Raw genomic sequence first — 22,627 nt, 5'->3', positions numbered from 1 at the left:
TATATATAAATGAGCTAGGCATGGTGGTGTATATCTGTAATCCACCTGGGAGGCTGAGGCAGGAGGATTGCCATGAGTTTGAGGCTAGCCTGGGCTACCTAGTTAGTTCAAGGCCAGTCTGAATTACAGACTGAGACCCTGTCTCAAAAAAAGGAAAAAAAAAGTCACAGATGACCCTGGCATGGTGACACATTTGTAATCCTAGCACTTTGGATGCTGAGGCAGGAGAGTCTCAAGTTTGAACCCAACCTGAACAACTTAGCAATTTAATGAGACCTTGTTTCAAAATTTTATATATTTATTTATTTTTTGAAACAGGGTCCACTATGTAGTTCAGGTTGGTCTTGAACTCACTGTGGAGCCCAGATTGGCCTTGAACTTGTGGCAGTCCTCCTGTTTCAGCCTCCCAAGTGCTGGGATTACAGGTGTGAACCACCACGCCCACTTCAAAATTGTTACAATTAAAAAAATAAATAAAGAGCTGGGATGTAGCTCAAAGCAAAGATCTGGGTTCAGTCTCGAGTACCAGGGGGAAAAATTTATGCCTGGGGGTAAAGTGGGACTTCTTACTGGGGACTGAGACACATATACAGGTTTCCACAAAGGGAACTGCAGAGCACAGCTTCTGGGCCTTTCCTAGGCAGAAGCGCTCTGGGGATGGCGTTGGAGAAGTGAGGCCTTTGTGGCTGTCCCGGGCCAGCAGGAAGCAGGATGTGCCCGCAGAAGAGGTTTGCTTCAGAAGCAGTGGTGTGTGCAGTTCTGGAATGTACCTACTGCTGCCCCTCTCACTAGCTGTGTGGCCGCAGCAGGTTCCCGTATGTGAAGTGAGGGCCACAGGACACATCTGTGGAGGCTGACTCTACCTGGCATAGCGTAGTCTGCACATGAAGTCTTGGCTGTAGAAAAAGTATCTAAAAATGTAAGCAGAAGGTCAGCCGGGCTGACTGGCCCCGTCAGAGCTCCCGGGGTTCTGAGCCAGCCAGAGATGCTCTCCCTTGCCCGCGGCTGTGTCTACTCGGGCACATTCCAGCGTGGCTCCTCTCCTGGGCCCCGCTCATGTGAGCTCCTCGGGCTCCTGCTCTTGCTTGCAGAATACTGCGCTGCCAAGGCCGTCACTGGGCCTTGCCGCGCAGCCTTCACACGCTGGTACTTTGACACCGAGAAGAACGCGTGTGGTGTCTTCACCTACGGGGGCTGCCGCGGCAATAAAAACAGCTATCGCTCCGAGGAGGCGTGCATGCAGCGCTGCTTTGGTGAGTGCCGACTCCATGGTCCAACACAAGGTGCTGGACTACCTACCCTCCCTCAGGCTCTCGTCCCGCTCCCTGTCCCTGACACAAGGGCCTTGGAAGTGCCAACCTTTGGTTCCCATGAGTGCCAAGGCCTCAGAGCCTCAGAGCCCCCGGAAGAGCTGGAAGTCCTTCAGCAGACGCTCCCCGGGAAGGCCCGGCCTGAGGGCTCCTGGGTGGGAGGCTGCTGCTCAGTGGGCTGGGGAGGACAGCGAGCTGACCTCACCCTCCCCGGTTGTGTCTTCTCTTCCAGTCCAGCAGCTGTATCCTGCCCTGTCCCTTGGTCCTAAAGGTAAGTGGCTGCCCGCCCAGTCTTCCCATCACCTGCCTGCTGCCTTCGTCCTTGACTAAGCTCAGCCCTGCCTGCCTGTGGTTTTTTGCCGTCTTGGCCACATTATCCTGCACTGTAAACATCTTTGTGGTGGAAAGCTTGTCTCTACATGAGAATGGGAGGCAGCGTGGAGCACAGGTGGACGTTTGTCCCACCACACTCCGCACACAAACGCAGCTGGCCGTGAGTCAGTCATTCCTGAGGCCGTCTCCTCCCAGGCAGCCGGGAGTTGCGGCGGGGGACAGGTTTTTACTGTGAACTGACCCGAGATTTGGAGGGAACTGTGCTGTCGTGGGATGTAACGAGTCGGTCATGGTGACAGGAAGGAGAGCTACTTGGGCACTGCTGTCCCCAAGCAGTCTGGCCTGACCAGGGGTTCAGTGTCCTTCCACTGTGAGTCTGAGTTGTGAATGTGATGTTGACACAGAGGACCTGCCACACTGGTTTGGCCTCTTTCTGACCTGTTGCCCTGCTGAGGATCCACAACCTGGCCTGCAAGTCAAACTCCTTCTGGAAGCTGGAACCCAATTTCCCGGGGTGGGGGTGGGTTCGCGCTGTAGCAAGTGGAGGAGGGGAGTCAGGTGGCGGCCACAGGAAGTCACATGCCTTAGAGCCCTGCCTGAGAAGGAGGCATGGAACTGACCAGGGGGGCCACAGTGGGGCAACTGGTATTACCTTTACCTGGCAGCTAATTAGCAGCTCAAGGGTCCCTCCCAGCCCTGCTTCACACATGCCCGGCTGCCCCGACCGCATTCAGCAGGCTACCGTCCCGCCTCCCTGTAGGGTAGTTTTCCCAGTACTGCAGATGGAACCCAGGGTCTTCTTACTGAGCTACATCCTTGGCCATTTTTTAATTTTTTATTTTATTTTTAAAGTGGAAAAGAATTTAACTTTTGCCATATCAGAACAACAAAGCAGCAGTTTTATGTCACCACTCTTTAAGAGGACATTATTTTTTATTTTGAGACAGGATTTTTTTTTTTTTTTTTTGAGACAGGATCTTAAGTTACCAAGTTGCCCAGGCTGGGCTTGAACTTGCAGTCCTCCTGCATCAGCCTCCCAGACTGCCGGGGTTACAGGTGTGCACCAGTGCACCTGGCTGAGCTTGAGTCTTTTCTGTTGCTGGGCAGGGGGTGGGTGTGTGGAAACGTTAAACTGCAGCGGTTTTAAGTCCACACACAACAGAGGTGAGCAGTTTTCCATCCTGTGGGACGCCCATATAGGTAGCCTTAAAAGGTGGCAGGGGGTGGGGTTCAAGGGTTCTTTTCAAAAACAAGGAACACAGAGCCGGGCTTGGTGGCGCATGCCTGTAATCCCAGCACTCGGGAGGCTGAGGCAGGAGGATCGGTGTGAGTTCGAGACCAGCCTGGGCTACAAAGTGAGCTCAAGGCCGGCCTGAACTGCATAGCGAGACTCTGTCTCAGAAAGACAAAACAAAAAAACAAGGAACACAGGAGCCACTGTGTGCACATGGCATGATACTCCTTTTTTCAGAGGATCCCCTCACTGGCTTTCCTGGCAGGCCATGTCTCCCCAGCTGCAGTTCTCCACACTTCCATGTTGGGGAGGGGACAAACTTGGGGAGCCGCGCTACTGGCCTGCTCTGGTCAGGGGCCTCCACCTCACTCGTCCTCTCTCGTCCCCAGCGGTGGTGATGGTGGGACTGTCCGTGATGGCCCTGATTGTCCTCCTGGCTGCCTCTATGGTCTGCCTGATCCGAGTGATACGGAAGAGGCAGGAGCGTGCCCTCCACGCTGTCTGGACCACTGGAGACGACAAGGAACAGCTGGTGAAGGACACATATGTCCTGTGAAGGCCTTGCCACCAGGGGAACTGGTGGAGGGCGGGAGGGGAGGATGTGTGTGCTTTTTTAAAATAGAGTGATTGATGGTACCTGTGAGATCATTAGGGCTGCAGTCTGTCTGTACTTGTACTTGGGTGTGAGGAGCTGCTTCTGGTCCAGCGCTGCTTAGGGAACCCTCCCAGGAAGGCACTGCCAGCTGCCCAGCGTCTCCCCCTCTGTCTTTCTGTCCTCTAGTGATGGTGTCCTCTGCTCACGTCGACCCCACTACCTGCTTTCTTACCCATCACAAAGTAATGTTGTAATAGGTTTTTATTTGATTGTTGTTGTTTTTTTTTAGTAGAAACACTAGCGTTTCGGTTTTTTTTTTTATTAGGACTCTTAATAAAATGTACAAGTTTAATAAAAGGTATTTCCCTTTTAAAATAAATTTCAGGGCTGGGGATACAGCTCAGCAGCACAACGCCTGCCTGGCAAGTGCAAGATCCTGAGCTCAGATTCCCAGTACCAAAAAAATAAAAATAAAATAAAATAGATTTCAGTGTGTGGTTTCTTTGCTAGGACTGCTCGTTTACACTCTGCCATGACAATCTCAGGAGTCCATGTGGGATGTCCCCTTCTAGAAACACCCTTTAAGTAGCATCTTTTGGGACTTTTTCAGTGCAAGCTGTGGGGTGGCATGAACTTCACATTGCACATGGTGTTTCACCAAACAGCACTCAGTGTTGTATTGTAGACAACTCTTTTTTTTTTTTTTTTTTTTTTTTTTTTTGAGACAGGATCTCGCTATGCAGTTCAGGCTGGTTTTGAACTCACAACGATCCTCCTGCCTCAGCCTCCTAAGTGCTGGGATTACAGGTGTGCACTACCATGCGTGGCCCTGATATTTTCTTATTCTTTGTCACATTTTAAAAATTCTGGCCACAGCTCACTGAGTTGGTTGCTGTGACCCACCCATTGAAAGACCACCTTGGAGGGGACAGGTAGGGAGAGCTGGGATGGTGGCACCTGCCCACGGAAGGCCTCTGCAGATAGCAGTGGTGTTAACCTCACTTGGGCGGCTGTGACCTATAGTTCTAGTCTCCTCACCTGGAAGCAAGAGGAGGACAGCTCCTGGACCAGCCTTGCGTTGCCTTCCCTGACTTTTCTGTCATGTTTCCCATACTGGTATGGAACAGGACTGAGCACTGGGAGGTGATTGGGCCTCTGGGATAGGCCCAGTCCTGTGGCCCATATGTGAGCCTCCCTTCCCGATGCTGGAAGCCCCGGCCCCACTCCCCTTCCACACAGGCGCTCCTGAGGCAGCACCTAGGCCCCCTTTAGGTCAGTGGGCAGCCTGGACTCCAGCAGCTGGGGCTTCACTCCTGGGACTGGCCAGGTGCAGCCCACGTGCCAAGATGCTGCTTTGGACTCTCCTGAAACAACTCATTGCCCTTCCCTTGGCCCTTCCTGGAAATCCCTTAGAGCTTAAAAACCAATTCCAGAAGCAAGTTGGGCAAATAACTCGTCCATTCTGAGCCTGCCCACCAGAGAGTCATCGCAGAGACTCAGAGTTGGCGAGCACATGGAACCTGCTTGATGTGGCCCTGCAAATCCAGACCCCAGAGCTCCAGGACAGCCTGGCCCACAACTCCAGGTGTGCGCGTGGGCAAGTCATCCCGCTACCCAGCACGCCCTCTGCACCCCCGGGTGACAGGCTGTCGGGAGGGTGCCTGGGCGCACACGAGGCAGGTCCCCTGGACAGTGCTCCACAAGGGAGCCCCTCGGGCTGGTGTCCCATTCTGCCTGCCTTCCTGGCTCCTGGTTCCTCCACACGGTTGACACTTGCCAGGGTAGGGCGCTGCTGTCCAGTGTGGCCCTTGAAGCCTGTGTCAGGTTTTTACTGGCTGAGTTGCAAAGGCTATCCGGGTGGGCCAGTGCCAGTCTATTGAGTGGGCACTGCACATCATACCCTTGTCTTCAAACAGAAAAGATGGGCTTTTAAACCTACACTCACGGCTGGCCGTGGTGGCACACACCTGTAATCCCAGCTACTCAGAGAGGCTGAGGCAGAAGAATTGCAAGTCTGAGGCCAGCCTAGGCCACTTAAACCCTGTCTTAAAGTTGAAAAAGGGAGGATAGAGGTATTGCTCAGTGGTAGAGTATTTGCCTGTTGTACAAGAGCCTGGGTTCCACCCCCAGCATCACACACACAGATTTCTCGCTGTGCTTCTGAACCACACACCTGACTAGTCAGATACGGCTGTCCACAAAAAGTTTCTCTGTAGGCCATCAGGTAAAGACGAGGACAAGGAGGCAGATGCTGCCCATCCCTTGCGCTAACGTGAAGCCCAGGCCCACCTCCCAGGGCAGAGCCTGCAGGTGGCAGGCTGCCCCAAAGGGGCCTGGGGCCTGGGAGTCCAGTTTGGCGTGGCTGTCAGGCTTCCTTCCTGCACGGACTCAGCCCGGATTGTGAGCACAGTGCCCGCCTGGTTGAGTGGCCTGTTTGCAAGCTCCCTATAGTGGGAGCTAAAATGCATTCCTGTCAACTTGTAAAAGTGCTGTACTCACATCTCCTTCCACAGAGGAATGTACTCACATCTCCTTCCACCTCTGTGAGTAGTGGTGCCGGAAGAGGTGAAGCTGTGCTTTGAGGGGTGGGCACACCCATCTTCCGTCCTTGGGGGATCAGCACGGCTCCCTGCCCGTGCATTCACCTGCTCCACCTGCGTGGAGCAGCATCTGTACCTGGGACTCTGCCCGCCCCCACCCCACCCCCGCTCCACTGTGCGTACTGCCCACAAGGCCACGGTTATGCTTTGGGGCTTATTTTTGCAAGGGGGAACAATAATAATACAGGACACATTTTATATGATTATAATAATCACCCAAAGAAGGATATACAAAAGAGTGCAGGAAATCTGTCCACACACCAAGACCAAGGAATCCAGCCAAGGGCCTGGATCCCGCAGAAATGCCCTGCATGAGTCCAGCAGAAGACCTAGAGCTCACAACAATACCTCCCACGAATCCGACTGGAGGCCCAGAGCCCATGATAACATCTCATTCAGGCCTGTTTCACAGGTCTGTGCTGGGAAGGACCAAAGGTCAGTGGTGGAATCTAGGAAGTCTGTGCCAGCGGGATGAAGGATCTGTGCTAGCAGGCTGAGGGATCTGTGCTGGAGCCAGGAAGCAACACTCAGAGTAAGAACCAGAGCTCCCCCGAAAGGTACCACAGCCATCCTCTGCAAAGTGAGGTCCTGAGCTCCTCTGATGATCAAGATGGCCGAGTTCCCATCAGGGAAGCCAACACAGCAAGCTTCTCCAGGAGACCGGCAGTGTACCTTCTTCCCCTCCAGAGCCAGGAAGCTATGCTCGAAGTGAGGACCAGAGCTCCCCTAAAGTGAACCAAAGCTGGCTGGGGATTTAGCTCAGTGGCACCTGCCTGGCAAGCCGTGAGTTCAATTCCCAGTACCAGAAAAACAAACAAACAAACAAAAAAAAAGTGAACCAAAGCCATTCTCTGTGCCCACAGGGTCCCGAGCTCCTCGGAGGATGAAAACAGCCAAGTTTATCAGGAAAGCCAGCATGACGAGCTCCTCCATAACAACCAACAGTTCCTTACAGCTTCCACCAGCTCCAACAGCCTTTCTCAGCTCCCAACAGCCTGTTTAGTTCCCAAAAGCCTCTCAGCTCCCAACAGCCATCCTCCTTCTCCAGTTCTGCCTCTTATGCTGCTGGAACAGTCCCCAGGTGGGCCTCCCACACCCAGCACCACGCTCGCTCAGTTCAGCGGGGGGTTATAAGTTGACCACCAGTTGTCAGTCCACCGCAGCCACCCACAACCCTGGCCTGATGCCCGCTATCACCACAGCTCCTGAGCGGGGGACTGGCCCCAGCATTTCCATGGGCCAGCAGAGCCTTGTGCCAGCCCGGCTAATGCAAGCTCGTGTTTCTGACACCCAGTGGCACTGCCCACGTGGCTTACAGTGTGGTCAGTGCAATGGCCTTCTAGGTCAGGCTTCATGACAGTGAGCTGAGTGCCCTGTGCCCCATCCTGTGGGTTTTATGTTTGTGTGGCGAAATAGGTCCCTCTCTGTGGGGCATGACAGGTGCCTTTTGGCCGTGTAGTGACCAGCAGTGACATTAAAACTCAGCAGCTCAGGCTCAACCCCCTTGTATGGCTCCTAGTGGACGGCAATGGGTCTCCCATCTGGCCCGTCAGAAATAAGTCCTATCCCCCTGCTTAGGACCCCTGGGCAGTGTATTCTATAGATAGAGCCGGCTGTGGTGGCACATGCCTGAAGTCACAACACTTGGGAGGTTGACACAGGAGGGTCACCGTGAGTTCAAGGCTGGCCTAGGCTATGTAGCAAGACCTTGTCTCAAAAGAAACAAAACAGAACAAAAAAAACCTATCATAGACCTGACAGTTGGCTGGGTGGACACCAAACTTGGGCCTCGCCAGCCGGGCTGTCAGCCCTGCGACACCCCCCAGAGGACGGTCCATCCAAATTGCCGGATGGTTAGTGTGTCAAGGCATCAAGGCCCAACTGTGGTCAGAGGCCCGTCCAGAGCTTCTGTCTGACGAGAAAGGAGACGGCCCCACACGCTGTGCGCTTACAGTCGTCACTGCGTGCTTGAGGTCGTCGGTCAGCTGGGATGTGGTTGGTCTTAAAGAAAACATTCCAGCACAGGGATTATGATGTTTATAGGGCCGGGCCGGTCTGTGCACATGAACTCCAGGCAAGACTAAACCAGGCCCTGTCACAGCTGTTCTCCAGGTGGCCTGTCGGCCCTGAGACATGCGAGAGCGCAAGACCTCGTGGAGGACTGTCCCTTCCCACCACCTCCTGCAGTGTCTGGCTTCCCTACGCGCTGAATGTGGAATCCAGAAGTCTCTTCCTAAGCGCAGCACCAACGTTACAGGTTCAGGATTGGAGTGACTCCCCGAAGGACATCTCTGTCCTTTAGGTGGGCGTCAGGAACACGGCAAGCGGGCAATTTGATCCTGCTGTGAGCAAGGTTAGTACTGCTGCGGGCCACTTGAGAACAAGTCTCTTTTTCGGTGGGGGGTGCTGTTTACATCCTTTGTACCGAGGCATTTTAGGCAGAAAAAAATTAGGGAATCAGCAGAGGGTGGGAGCAGAACCATTAGATATCAATGTGAGACCAACAGGGGAATCCTCATTTTTTTTTGCGGGGGGGTGCCGGGAATTGAACTCAGGACCTTGCACTTACCAAGCAGGTGTTGTGCCGCTGAGCTGTATCCCTGGCCCTCAAAAGGGGTATCCTACGTGCTACCTGGCCTGTTGGTCAGTGAGGAGAGGCCAGGCAGGCAGGCCTAGGGAGGACAGATATGAGCTACTGTCCCTGGGCACAACAGCCATGAGAGATGAAAAGTGAACCACAGGGTGCTATTTCCAAAGAACAGAAGGAAGGCTCACCATACTCCTTGGGCTCACACGTGTGTTGCTCGCCCAAGCATTTCTGTGTCCACCTTCCCGGATATAAGTAGCCACCATTTATAAACCTGGGCCATAGGTAGAGTAGGGGAATAGCAGACACTCACACCAACAGGGAGTAGCAGCAGATGGACTCCCATGTGCATTTTTGCCTTCATTTCTGTAAGTTTCTAGGTTTTACCACCCCAGCATGGCTATTCAGTGAGGAATGATGTTTCCCAGCCTCCCCTGCAGCTAGATGTGACCGTAAGTCCTGGCGAATGGGTTGTGCATAAATGGGTCTGCATCTTTTTTTCCCTTCCTTCTTTCCTGTCTCTGTCTATATGTCTGCCTTCTTCTGTTACTGTGCTGAGGATGAAATCCAGGGCTTTCTTTTTTTTTTGGTCTTTTTGAGACAGGGTCTCGCTATGCAGTTCAGGTTGGACTTGAGCTCACTTTGTAGCCCAGGCTGGTCTCAAACTCACAAGGCTCCCCCTGCCTCAGCTTCCTGAGTGCTGGGATTACAGGCGTGCGCCACCACGCCCGGCTCTCAGGGCTTTCTGCATGATAGGTAAGAACTCAACCAGTGAAGCTCACCCCAAGTCAAGGCCTGGAAAGGAAGTGTTGTGCCTTTTACTTGCCCTTGCCCTTCCTGACAACTGGACAGTCCCATAGTGGGGATCAGCCTCTGCAGGTCACCCTGCCCTGGAGGACAGATGGAGCCTGGGTCTCTGAGTGGTCCCATGGGGTGCACACACTACACACACACCTGCTCAGCTTCACACTAGCACAGGCTCTCCTGTGAGAGAAAAGGAAGCCATCTTTTTTTGTTTTGTTTTGAGACAGGTTCTCACTAGGTAGTGCAGGCTGGTCTCAAACTCACTCCTTCTGTCCCTCAGCATCCCAACTGGGGAGATTACAAGTGTGTGTCACCATGACCAGCCGTCTGTTGCGTTTCATGAGATAGTGATAAGGTGTTTTTAAATAATAAAAATAACATTGAGCGTCTGTTTCTATTTACCTGTGCCAGGCAGACTCTGTGTAAAACCATATACCCATGAGGTGAGGTTGCTCCTTTATCCTGGCGGGAGCATAGATCCACAGCGGTTAGTTAGCTCATTTGTCCCCCGAGCAGTGAGGCGTACAGCAAAGAGCTCTCCACTGTCCGCAGCTTGACCTCCAGAGCCCGGACATAGCCTGTCTGTACTGGCCCTAGCCTGTCATTAGCACACTCCTGAGAGCAGGTAACCTAATTCACCACTGAGTCACACCTTTCTGGGCTAGAAGCAAAGTCATTGATGTCCCCCCCCCCCCACAGGAGTTACACTTTATCAGAGAAATAGACACTTTTTTTTTTTTTTGAAACAGACACTTTCTCCCATATCTTTTTATTTTCTTTTCAGTACTAGGGGTTGAACCCGGGGTGTTCACCCTAAGCTACACCTTCAGCCCTTTTTTAGTGAGACAGTCTCACTAAATAGCCCAGGTGGGACTTGAACTTGTGATCCTCCTGCCTCAGCCTCCCAGAGTACTGGGATTACGGGCCTGTGCCACTGTACCCAGCTGTGAGCAAATTCACAATCACTGCTCATCGCTCCCCCTCATTCATCAAAGAAGCAAAGATCTCAGACTTGTAAAAGTCATTGCTGTTCCCCCCACCCTGTCTCATCTCTGCCCCTGTCCTCTGGTCTACTCTGACTGCCCTGCAGTTCCCTGGACACAAGGGTACATTCCTGCTTCAGCACTTTCACACTTGCGTCCCTCTGACTAGGGCACGCTACCACCGCATCTTCAGACCTTTACTCAAAAAAGAAGAGCCAGGCACGGTGGTATGCAACTGTGGTCCCAGCTACTCTGGAGGCTGAGGCAGGGAACACTTGAGCCCAGCTGAATGCCAGCCTGGGCCATACAGTGACATCCTCCCATCTCAAAACAAAAACAAAAACCAAGAAGACTAAAAGAATTTCGGTGAGATCCCTTGGTGACTCTATAATCCAACCCCTCTGCGGCACATCATATGATTATCTATCCCCCTCAATTGCTGTTTTGCTCCCTTTCGTTTTGTTTTACAGTGTTGGGTGTGGAATCCAGGACCTCATTCATGCTAGGTAAATGCTCTGCCACTGAGCTTTATTATCCCTGGTCCTAAAGACAGGGTCTTGCTGAATTGCCCAGGCTGGCCTCAGACTTGTGATTCTCTTGCCTCAGCTCCCCAGTAGCTGTGCCACCACACCCAGGTATATTTCTCTCCTTGAATCATACATACTACTTTAAAAAACTTTTTTTTGAGCTAGGTTCGGTGCACACACCTGTAATCCCAGCATTTGGGAAGCTGAGCCAGAAGAATCACTTTGAGTTCCAGGCCAGCCTGAGGTACAAGTGAGTTCAAGTCCAGCCTGAACTACATAGTAAGACCCTGTCTCAAAAAACAAAAGAAAACAAAGCAAGCTTTGAGGTGTATTACAGAAACCCATTTCTAATATACAATTCACTGATTCTTAATAACTTTACTGCCAGGTGTGGTTCACACGCCCATAATTCCAGCACTCTGAAGGTTGAGGCAGGAGGATCACAAGTTCAAGGCCAGCCTAGGTTACATAACCCGTTTCAACCCCTCCACCCACAAAGAAACCCTGGTGTGAGATCTTGCCCATGAGGAGGCAACACTGGCTGTGCACAAGCCAGGCAGTGGGCCCTCTCTTGACACAAGATCTGCCTGGTGCGTTGGTCTTGGACTCTGAGGTTCCAGGTTTATGAGAAAGAAATCGTTTAAACCACTAGACCTGTGGATTTGCTACAGCAGTCCAAAGTAAGACACTAGCCCTTATTTAAAACCAAACCAAGCCAAGCGTGGTGGTGCACGCCTGTAATCCCAGCACTTGGGAGGCTGAGGCAGGAGGATTGTTGAGAGTTTGAGCCCAGTCTGGCCTACAAAGTGAGTTCAAGGCCAGGCTGAATTGCATAGTGAGACCCTCTCTCGAAAAGACACACACACAGACAAAAAAACAAAAAAAAACCACGAAACCAAACCAAACCAAACCAAATGGCAATGCCAGGCACCAGGGTAGGAAACTCAACCAAATCTTGCAGGCACCCCAGGAGCATCTGCCCTTCATAGATAAGCGAGAAGAGAAGCCACTCTCAGAGGTCTGCCTGCTGCTCACCAGGTCTCCACTTCTCCCAGGCCCCAGAAGGGCTGCAGATGTCAGCTAAAGCCACAAAGCTCCGGGACATGGTGCAGGGTGACACATGAGGTACCAGCCCAATCACGGAACTCTCTCAGAGAGTTCTGCCAGTTCTGGCGGCATCTGACCCGCTGAGGGGAAGCTGAGGACCGCTGTCAACGCCCCCCCCAGAAACCGGCAGCCCCCATACTCTCACCCAGCCCCATCCCCGGAGCCCCGCCCCTCCAGGAAGCTGGGTGTCTGCCTCCCCCATTTCCAACCCAGGAATCTGGGAGGAGGCAGGGAAGGGCTGTGAGTCACCGCTAAGAAGCTGGGGCGGGGGGAGACAAAGGTCAGAAGGGGGGTGGGCACCTGGGAAATTCCTGGGGCGGGCAGGTCCTGCGGCTCCTCCCCTGCCCCGGGGCACTGCGCGGCTCCCCTGGCCCTTGGGACACACCTGGTCTGACCACCATGGACTTCAGCCTGGCGGCAGGTGCGCTCTGGGCTCTGGGCAATCCTCCTCGGGGTGGGGGATCCGGGCTTAGACCCACTCCCGGCCTGGGCCAACCCACCCGACCCTTCTCTCTGCAGCCCTGGATTCCAACTCCAAGAAGAAGGAGGGGGCATGCAAACTGGGAGACCCCAAGCACGGCCCCCCTAAAGCTCAGGGTGGGCCAGGGGCAGGCCAGAAGCCGCGGGTGAGTCACCTCAGCACGAGCACCGCGGAGGCAGGGGAGGCTGGGGTGGGCTCTGGTCCTGGGGCCGTGCTGCGCCTCGCCGTCCAACTTGGGCTGCGGGGCTGGGGGCTTCCTGCCCTCACTGCCTTCCCTCCCCACCAGCACGGCCACGGCAGCTCCTCGGACTCCAGCAGCAGCTCCAGCGACTCGGACTCCGAGGGCAAGGTAAGGGGCCCCGCGCGTCCGTCTCGCCCCCGGGAGGGGTCAGCGCGGTCCGCACCGGGCGGAGCGGGGCCGGTGGCCGCCTCCAGCCCCGACCTCTCCTGTCCTCGCTGCTCCACCCGCAGCCCCACGCCGCCGGCTCACAGCAGCACAAAGGCACCGCGGACAAGACCAAGAAGCCCAAGATGAAGAAGGACAAGAAACAGAAAGACAAAAAGGGCAAGAAGGAAGCCAAGCACTGACGGGCGGGGCTCATTAAACCGCGTCCACCCGCTCTGTCTCGCTCGCGCCCGCGCCCCGCCGCCCCCTGCCGGCCGCCCCGCGGAGCGCGCCAAGGAGGAGAGTCGCGCGCGCGAGCCTCTGGGTTTATTGATTCCTTGTGCAGCTGGAGTCTCAGCACCTTGGCGAGGGGGCGGGGGCGGGCCGAGGGAGGCCCGGCCCGCAGAGATGATGAGGGCGCTCAGCGCACCAGGTGGAAGGTGAGCCAGTACATGAGCAGGGGCTGCGCCGCCGCCACCGCCATGGTCAGGTACATGCGCAGCTGGTTCCGCGCGCCGCGCACCGGGACCCCTTCCGCCGCCGCCTCGGCCAGGATCTTCAGCCGCAGTGTCCGGATCTGGAGGGCGGGTGCGGGTCACCCTGTGGGCCGGGGTGGGGGCCTGGGCAGACCTCCCGCCTCTGCCCCGAGGCTGCCTGCAAGCCAGGCCCTAAGTGACCCTGGGGCCCCTCACTGTCTGTCCTGCCTGGGGTGGGTGGTGAGCTGGCTCCCTCTGCTGCCCGCCTCTTACACTGGCCGAGAGACAACGGTTTGCTTTGGGTGCTGGAGGTGAACAGGGCCTCCCGTGTGTTAGGCAAGTGCTTTACCACCAAGCTACTCCCCCAGAATCCCACGTGACCATCTTTTTTGCCTTACTGAGATCGAACCCAGGGGCTTCCCGCTGAGATACATCCCCAGGCCTTTTATCTTTTTTTTTTTTTTTTGAGACAGGGTCTGCTATGTAGTTCAGGCTGGCTTTGAACTCACTATGTAGCCCAGGCTGGTCTCGAACTCTCTCTGTCCTCCTGTATCAGCCTCCCAGAGTGCTAGGATTCCAGGCATGTATCACCACACCTGGCCCCAGATGACAATTTTTCAAGACAAGCTATTTTCTAAAACACTTTCAATTTATTTTTATTTATTGATTTATTGTTGTCTTTTGAGACAGGGTCTTGCTATGCAGCTCAGGCTAAACTTGAGCTCACTTTGTAGCCCAGGTCTCGAACTCATAACAGTCCTCCTACCTCAGCCTCCCAAGTGCTGGGATTATAGGCATGCACCACCATGCCTGGCTTTTTTTGTTTTTTTTTGTGTGTGGGTATTGGGAATAGAATTCAGAACTCCAACTTGCCAGACAGGCACTGTGCAGCTGAACTATATCCCCAGTCCTCAATTTCTTTTTAAAAATGTATAGCCAGGTGTCCTGTGGCATATGCCAGTAATCCCCAGGACTCAGGAGGCTGAGGCAGGAAGATCACAAATTCAAGGCCAGCCCAAACTATATAGTGAGTTCAAGGCCATCCTGAGCTACATAGCAATATCCTGTCTTAAAAAACAAAAACCAAAACAAAAAAAACCTTACAATGCTATCAAGTCAAAGTTTGCCCATGGGTCAGATTTAGCCACCAGCCACCATGTTTGCACTCCACTTTTTTGTGCTCAAAATGAATCCTCCTAGCACCTTGAGGTGCAGTCATCATCATCCTATTAAACAAAAGGGGAAACTGAGGTCTGAACAGAACTGACCTGCCCTGAGCCCAGTGAAGCCTGGGGTCAGCACAAGCCAGGCAGGCCCACTGCCCTTGAACAGCACCCCCAGTCCAGCGGGAAGGGCCCTCAGAGTCTCCTTCCAGGGACATTTTGGCCAGAAGCCACCATATAAGGGGAGTGGAGCAAGGGAAGAGGCCAGCCAGGAGCCGGGACACTGGGTAACCCTGGTCCCCCACCCCCCTGCAGCCTTTCGGGTCCTGCTTCTCCTCCAGCCTCAGCCTGGGTGCTCCCTCTTGGAAGCCCTCCTGGCCCCAGACTCGGGGAGCCACTCTTGGCCCCCTGGGTTCAGTGTGGCTCTGGTCTAAATCCGCTCCCTGACAACCCCTGCGCGGAGGCCCCGGGAGCCCTGCGGCCCAGCCCCACTCACAGTGAACCCCAGCTCACCATGAACACAAAGATGGAAACGCAGCACCAGCCCAGCACCAGGTAGTAACCCGTCTTCCCGAAGAGCAGGCCCATGAGGACACCGCCGATCATGCTGGAAGGGGAGAGGAGGCCGGGCTGAGGAAGAGGCCTTCGGGCTGGGGCTGGCAAGCTGGGTGGGAGGTACTCACCCAACATATTTGTAGCCCAAGAAGGCCACCAGGTCGATGGTGGTGAGGTCAGTGTTGACGGTGACCAGGTAGAGGCTGAGCAGGATGGCCAGCACCTCCAGGGCCAGCCAGGCCAGTGCCGAGCTTGCCTGTAGCCCCAAGAGGTCTGGGGAGAACCTGCGGGCACTGAGTTCAGTCAAGCGCCTGGCACTCAGGGTCTCCCTGAGCAACGCCTGGGGACAGCGCTGTGTGGGTGTGGAGTGGGGCTGGAGTCTCAGCAGTGACAAGACGGATGTGGGCCCGTCCTCACAGAAGGGCCACTCTGCGGTGGAGGCAGACCTGTCCCTACACAGTGGTGTCCAGCAGGGTCAGGACTGGGCTGAGGGAACTGCAGAGGGGACAGTACGCTGAGACTGGAAAGAGTAAGCAGCTGGCCTGAGAGGAAGGCCTCCATCTCTGCCCTGTGGCCAGGGCCTCAACAGTGAATCAACAGTTGTTTCAGGGCCATAAAGGAAAGGAACAGGGGATTATGAGTGACAGGCGGAGGCTCAACCCAGGCTGGGGTGAGACAGTGACACGGGGTGAGGCAGTGACATGCGTGAGACACATGGCAAATGAGCAGGCACAGGAGAGGAACATACTCCTGAGAAGGGAGCTGCAGTGCAGTGCAAAGGCCCTGTAGAGGTGGTGCAGACCTGGGGGACAGAACAGGGTGATCAAGTCTCACAGGGCTAAGGGTAGCTGGGCAGCGGGTGGGGGGGATGTGGCCAGCCCCCCACCTTTGGAGTGAGGGTGCAGGGGTAGAGGTGGGGTGCAGCGCAGTAGGTCAGAGTGCAGAAGAGTCGGATCTGGGGCTGGAAGCGGGAAGGAAGGACACATTGGAGGGCCGCTAGTCACAGGGCATGGGAGGCTGCACATGGGTGGGGAAGAGAAAAGGTCATGTGCCAGGGCGACAGAGAGGCTCGGTCTTGAGTCAACTGGGATAAAGGAGAGGCTGTTCTAAAAGGAGAACCAAGACCTTGATGGCTCCTTGGCCACTCAACCCCACTTCACCCCACCCCGCCCTGGACCTCGCTTACCTGTCCTGGGTCCCCAGCGCTAGGCCAGCCACCAAGATGTAGGTGATGAAAGCCATTGCTGTAGGAGGCAGACCCAGACACTGGTCAGAGGAGGAAGGACCACGGTGGGGCTCAGGTGGCCCACCCGCGCCCACCAGAGGGAGGAGGGTGTGGGGCAGCGGGCAGGGTGTGACCTGGAATGTAGAGGTCTGGAGCATTGACATCGAAGCGGGGGGCCACCGGGGTGTCCTGCTGGTACTGTACCTCCCAGTCCTGGAGGCAACAAGGAGCGGACAGGTGGATCCCCAGGGCAGGCAAGCCCTGGCCCCTCGCGCCCCCAGGAGCCGGCAGGCGTACTCACCTGGTGCAGGTAGGGGAAGACGAGCAGGCCCAGCTTTTTGCCCACATACACGGTGTCCACGGCAAAATAATACTTGAGCTTGGTGACAGGGATGAAGCGGTCGATCTGGGGAATCAGAGCCCAAGTCTGAGGCCCCGCGGCCCCCGTGGCCCCGACTCCCACCAGCCCCGGCACTCACGTTCTTGTCCACCAGCTCCTTGCCCTGGGCGGCCAGGCTGCTCCCGTAGGCCATGGCCATGTTGGACACAGGATCTGCCAGGAAGGCTGCCTGGGAGGACGGGGAGCTGGCGGGGTAGCCCAGGCCACTGGCTGCCCGCGGGGCCCCATAACCCCGGCTCTGGGCTGAACTCGTGTCATCAAAAAGCTGGTGTGGGTCAGCCATGCCCGGCTGGGACACTGGGATCCTCCGCTTCGAGGCTGCAGAGGAAGAAGGCAGGGAGCTCATGTGTTCTGCAGGAACTCTCCCTGCTGCTCCCACCACAGCGGGGGTGCGTCACCGTGACAGAGCCCTGATTTTGATGTCAGATGGACTGTCAGGGACAGGCTGTCATCCATCCATCCTCCATCCATCCATCCAAATAATAATGCCAGCTGGGTGTGGTGGCACACACCTGTAATCCCAGCACTCAGGAGGCTGAGGTAGGAGGACTGTTGCGAGTTCGAGATCAGCCTGGGCTACAAAGTGAGCTCAAGGCCAGCCTGAATGGCACAGCGAGACCCTCTCTCAAAAAAAACAACAAATAACAATGACAAAGATGATGACAGCTACTCTGTAGCAGGGCCAACTGTCCACAAAATCTGTACAAAGCCTTTAACACACAAGATTCCTGTTCCTGTCTCCTTCCACACTGCCCCCCAGGCATTCAGCTGCAGCCTCTGGGGCCGCTCAATGTTCCCTGGACACCTTGTCACCCTACCTCAGGGCCTTTGCACTAGCTATGCCTCTGCCCAGCATGCTTTTGCTCCTTACCTCCTGGTTCCCTCCTCTACCCCTTGAGGTCCTGCTGAGTGGAGTCTTCTCCAACCCAATGACCCCCCTGCCTGCAACAGCACCTCCCTCTGTAGCACTGCTCGCTCCCTCCCCTGCTTCATTAGGTCCACAGAAGAAATTCAGCACCAGCCCAGCCGACAGACTCATTATTTTGTTCTGTTTCCTCCCTTGGACAGTGAGCCCCCATCCCTAGATCAGGGCTAGAATTGGCTCTTCTCAAAACCATTCCGGCAGCCAGGCGTGGTGGCGCATGCCTGTAATCCCAGCACTCAGGAGGCTGAGACAGGAGGATCGCCTGAGACAGGATGAGTTCAAGGCCAGCCTGGACTACATACCGAGACCCTGTCTGAAAAACAAAATAAAACAAAACTCATGTAGGTATGAGGCACAGCCTGGTTTCAAGAGCCTGTAAAAGATCAGGGCTCGGGGTGTGGCTTAGTGGTAGAGTGCTTGCCTAGCAGGTGGGAGCACTTGGGAAGCCGGGGCAGGAGGACCGCTGTGAATCTGAGGCCAGCCTGGGCTATGTAGTGAATTCAAGGCCAGCCTGAACTACATAGTGAGACTGTCTCAAAACACAAACAAACATCTGGGTGCGGTGGTGCGTGCCTATCATCCCAGCACTTGGGAGGCTGAGGCAGGAGTGAGCTCATGGCCAACCTGAACTGCATAGTGAGACCCCGTTTCCAAAAAGACAAATAAACAAACAAAAGTCCCAAATAAAGCCCACAAAAGTTACCCAAAAGTTGGGCGGGTAAAGGAGAGTGCAAGCTGCTGAGTTGGCCTGGATGGGGACACTGGGACAGGCCATTTCTAGGTAGCTCTCCCACAAAAGAGGCGAGGGAAAGGACTCTGGAGGCGGGTGCACTGGGGTGTGGGGAGGAAGCAGCTGCTTTCGCAGATGCTGGCTTGAGCTCTGGGGAAGTGGGGGTGCTGCCTGGGGGGGGTGTGACATCAGAAGCCAGCACTGTGGCTCAGGGCCCTGCTCCTGACACCACGCAACACTGACACAGCAAACCCTTTCTGTCAGGTACAGGGGACGGGGTGAGGAGAGAAATCAAATTACCCTCGTCCAGGGGTCCCTGCCCGCAGCTCTCTCTGTAGGGTGGAGCTCACTGTCCTGCTAGGTGGCTCGCGAGGCGGCGAGTAATGCTTGCCAAGTGCTCAGTCCGCAGGAAGCAGCCGGTCCACCACTTTTTTGTCAACTTACAGCCCTCAGCCCTTCCCGTACCCATCGTGGCACTGCAGAATGAACCGGGGGCCTTCACACTGAGCTACGTCCCCAACCCTTTTTTAAATTTTTTTACTTTGAGACAGGGTCTCACTGAGTTGCCCAGGCTAGGCTCTGACTCGTGAGCCTCCTGCCTCAGCCTCCCAAGTGCTGGGATTATAGGCCTATGCCACCACATCCCACCCTCTCAATTTTTTTTGTAGCCTTAAAACAATGGTCTCTTTATTCTCAAAGCAAACAGCATGAGCCCTACCTTGTCCCCACACCCCACTTTCTGCTGGTTTCCTGAAAGTTTAGCGCAAACCTTCCTCGTCCCTATCTATCCATCAGCCCTCACTCGCTACTCTGGTTTCTTCTGCTGTCTCCTAAAAGCCTCTCCACAGATCAAGGTCGATGCCACTGTTCTCTCCTACCTGAATCAAGCCCATGGCAGTGTTTGGTGCCACTGCTTCTAATGCCAAGCTCCAAGTTTTTTTTTTGTCTTTTTGAGACAAGGTCTCACTATGCAGTTCAGGCTGGCCTTGAGCTCACTTTGTAGCCCAGGCTGGTCTTTTTTTTTTGGTACCAGGAATCAAACTCAGGACCATGCGCTTGCCAGGCAGATGTTTGTGCTGCTGAGCTATATCCCCCCACCCCCTGGTCTTGAACTCGCAATAATCCTCCTGCCTCGGCCTCCCCAGTTCTGGGACTACAGGTGTGCGCCACCACAGCCAGCTCTTTCTTGCGGAGGGGCGGGGCGGTCTGGTTAACTTGCTCAAGCTGGCCTCAAACTAGTGATTCTCCTGCCTCAGCCTCCTGAGTGCTGGGATTACAGGCGGCAGTACCACACATGGCTGACCTCTCTACTTCTGAAACATCTGTAGGCAGCTGTTTTCTTACCTGTCTGACCCCACAGACATGCACTGGGCACCCTCCACTGTGGGGGCTCTGCTGTGGGCACAGCAAACATAGAAAAGGATAAAGCAACAAACCCTCCTGCCTGTGTGGAGCCAAGAGTCTCCTGACTGGCTGCTCTCCAGATCCCTCACACTGGTGACCCAATTTGCCACCCTTGCGCTTGTCTCTCTTTCTCAGCTACAGCAGACTCATCCACAGCCAGCTCTCACCACCAAGTGCAGCTTTGGCTTCTGGCGCCCACCTGGAGCCACTATTTGTTTCCCAGCTAGAGACCCAGGTGTGGCCCCTTCCTAGAACCTCCCGGCTGCCTCTGGGCCCGTACCTCAGCCTCCAAGACCCCACTTCCCCTCTGTCTGACGTCATGCTGCCTAGTCCTCGGCCACTACATCCTAGTGGTATCCGCCCCTCTGATATGTCATCTCCAAACTGATTTAAATGTCCTAGCTGGTCCCATGGCCCACCATTCTAAGCCCTACCTACCTTCACTCCAAAGGGCAGCCCATAATACTGTTATTATTTTTTTAATTAATTAAAAAAAATTTTTTGAGACAGGCTCTCCCTATGTAGCCCAGGCTGGCCTAGGACTAAATCATCCTTTCTGTCTTCTGAGGGCTGAGGTTATAGGTGTGTACCACCCTACATGGCTTATTTTTGTTAAACAGTAACGAGGATTGAACCTAGGGCCTCTGAACTGAATCACACCCCAAGTGCTTTTAAAATTTTTAAATTTTGAGATGGTCTCACTAAATTGCCCAGGCTGGACTCACACGTGGGATCATCTTGCCTCAATCTTCCAGAATGTGCACCTCATGCTCAGTTTTTTCTCTTTTTTTTTTTTGGATATGGTCTGCCTATGTAGTTCAGGCTGGCCTTGAACTTGTGCAATCCTCTTGTCTGAGCCTCTCGTGAGGGCTGGGATTATAGACATACCACACCGTGCCTGGCTTTCTATGGTCCTTTTATTTTATTTATTTATTCTTGTGGGTTTTTTTGTTTTTGAGACAGGGTTTTGCTGTGCAGCTCAGGCTGGCTTGAACTCACTATGTGGCCCAGGCTGGCCTTGAATTTTAAGCGATCCTCCTGCCTCAGCCTCCCTGAGTGCTGGGATTACAGGTGTGGACCACCATGGCAGGCCCTATGTGCCTTTTAAATATAAACTAAGTGCCCACTGTGCTGAAAATCAGATCCAAACACATACTAGGCCATGTGTGACCAGCCCTGCCAGCCACAGCTTCCTCCTCTCCAGATGTACCCTACTGAGCTCCTTGCACCCACAGGCTTTGTTGTGTGTGTGTGGGGTGTCTGGGAATGGGAATCGAACTCAGGACCTCCCGCTTGCACTGTGCCACTGAGCTACATCCTCATCCCCCGCCCCCTGCAACAGGTCTTTGAACTAGCAGCACCACGCTTTCATCTTGGAACATCTTCCCTTCCTCAGCACCTGCGCTCCTTCCGTGAGGCCCTCACTCCCTCACACAGCACGCCAGCCCCGCGGGCTCTTAACCATATCCCCTAGTGCTTTTCTTCCCTTCTGAGCACTTGGCACAGCTTCTAAGTCGCTACTCATTGGTCTGCTCCTTTTCTCGTCTTCGCTCTCGCTGCAAATCTCCTTCTAGGTAAAATCCCACGCTCTTCCAGGAAGTGCACAGACACCCCAGGCCAGATGTCACCTCTGGGCTCCTACAACAGACCTCTCTGCTGTGCGTCCGCATCCCTCTCTGACCCCTCAGCCGGCGCCTGCGCCTCCCCATTCGTCCCCACCCTCCCCGGCACGTCCCCTTGCATCCCCAACTCCGCGTAAGCCTCCCATCCTCTCCCTGAGCCCCGTGCCTCTCGCATCACAGCGCCATTGCTCTAGACTGTCACTGTCATCCGCTGTTACTAGCAGCTGCAAGAGACAGAGCAGCGCTGACTGGACACTGCTGTACCCGCTGGGTCACCCACCACAGGGCCAGCCAAGTTCCTTACTGCCTGAAAGGAGGAACAGCACATCCCCGTCTCCCTCAAAGAGAGCTCTCCTCAACCCCTAGTCATGTCCCAGATTATTTTCTTCGCATCCCCGTGACTCCCAAAATTTCTTGTTGATTTGTTTGCTTCCTACTTAGGTGTCTGTCTTTCCACTGAACTCTGATAGCGAGAACTGGGCTACGCTACTTACTACTGGGCCCCCAAATTCCAACACCGGGCCTGGCACAGGAGAAGGTGAAGGAAGACATGTTGAATGCGTAAATGAAAAGCACAGTGTACATATGGAGAAGAAGAACTTAAAAACAAATGCAGAGATCGGAAAAGGAGGTTAACAGTGCAGTAAATACAGGTTCAAATCTTAAGCGAGGAGTAAACGTGGCCCACTCCGCAGGAGGCGGTAGTAAGGGGCGTGGGCGACAGCTCGTGGGCAACGGGGAGACTCAGGAAGCGGGGAAGCAGAAGCCGGCAGATCGCTCACAGCAAATGAATGAAAGTCGCGTTTCTCTGCACATCTCACAATATCCTCCCCCAAGTGGTTTTCTTCTAGAATCCAAAGGAATTTCTTTAAAAAGATACCCCCGATGCGCCCCCTACCCGGACCTGGCATCCCTGCGCTGTGCACACCTCGACACTCCGGATCTTCGATCTCGTGACCTCTGACCCGCAGTGACCTCGCTAACCGCCGCTGCGGCCCCGCCACTGCCCCGCCACTGCTCCGCCACGCCCCCGCCCGCCTGATCTCCTCGGCTGGCCACGTACGCCACTTACGCAGCCGGGGCGTCCCCGCCGCCGCCGCCAAGCCTGCCGGGTGCATCCTTCCCCGCCACCGTCTCAACCACGGTTCGGAACGTACCCGCCCGGCTCCCGTAGCCACGCC

At 54.9% G+C, this 22,627-nt stretch overlaps 3 protein-coding genes across 12 annotated transcripts in view; 2 read left to right on the top strand and 1 right to left on the bottom strand.

Moving 5' to 3' along the window:
• The window catches only part of Spint2 (serine peptidase inhibitor, Kunitz type, 2), a 38,493-nt gene extending 34,660 nt beyond the window's left edge, over window positions 1–3,833 (top strand). For all 3 annotated transcript variants that reach the window (XM_013522432.1, XM_005399868.2, XM_005399867.2), the window contains 3 exons: window positions 1,092–1,253; window positions 1,543–1,581; window positions 3,267–3,833. In XM_013522432.1, the coding sequence (XP_013377886.1) occupies window positions 1,092–1,253; window positions 1,543–1,581; window positions 3,267–3,433 (368 nt within the window). In that variant the 3' untranslated portion in view covers window positions 3,434–3,833. The remainder of the gene's footprint in view (window positions 1–1,091; window positions 1,254–1,542; window positions 1,582–3,266) is intronic.
• An 8,475-nt stretch (window positions 3,834–12,308) lies between these two features.
• LOC102016906 (chromosome unknown open reading frame, human C19orf33) lies at window positions 12,309–13,181 on the top strand. Its single transcript, XM_005399856.2, has 4 exons — window positions 12,309–12,501; window positions 12,600–12,706; window positions 12,848–12,910; window positions 13,033–13,181. The coding sequence occupies exons 1-4, from the start codon at window positions 12,480–12,482 to the stop codon at window positions 13,147–13,149; spliced, it is 309 nt and encodes a 102-aa protein (XP_005399913.1). The 5' UTR covers window positions 12,309–12,479; the 3' UTR covers window positions 13,150–13,181.
• Window positions 13,182–13,258: 77 nt separating this feature from the next.
• On the bottom strand, window positions 13,259–22,627 carry Yif1b (Yip1 interacting factor homolog B (S. cerevisiae)). 8 transcript variants are annotated; one of them, XM_005399859.2, is made up of 8 exons: window positions 22,519–22,627; window positions 16,845–17,083; window positions 16,667–16,771; window positions 16,500–16,578; window positions 16,327–16,384; window positions 15,269–15,433; window positions 15,099–15,192; window positions 13,259–13,523 (listed from the first exon to the last, which is right to left on the bottom strand). In XM_005399859.2, the coding sequence occupies exons 1-8, from the start codon at window positions 22,562–22,564 to the stop codon at window positions 13,368–13,370; spliced, it is 942 nt and encodes a 313-aa protein (XP_005399916.2). In that variant the 5' UTR covers window positions 22,565–22,627; the 3' UTR covers window positions 13,259–13,367. The 8 variants fall into 8 exon arrangements, with proteins under 8 accessions (XP_005399916.2, XP_005399917.2, XP_005399914.2 ...); XM_005399860.2 differs by having other exon boundaries at window positions 15,269–15,424; XM_005399857.2 differs by having other exon boundaries at window positions 22,510–22,617.

Source organism: Chinchilla lanigera, unplaced genomic scaffold (assembly GCF_000276665.1).
Source record: "Chinchilla lanigera isolate Chin_1 unplaced genomic scaffold, ChiLan1.0 scaffold00067, whole genome shotgun sequence".
Taxonomy (NCBI): Eukaryota; Metazoa; Chordata; class Mammalia; order Rodentia; family Chinchillidae; genus Chinchilla; species Chinchilla lanigera.
Note: the sequence above shows the minus strand (reverse complement) of the source record. Positions and strands in the feature narration are given on the sequence as shown.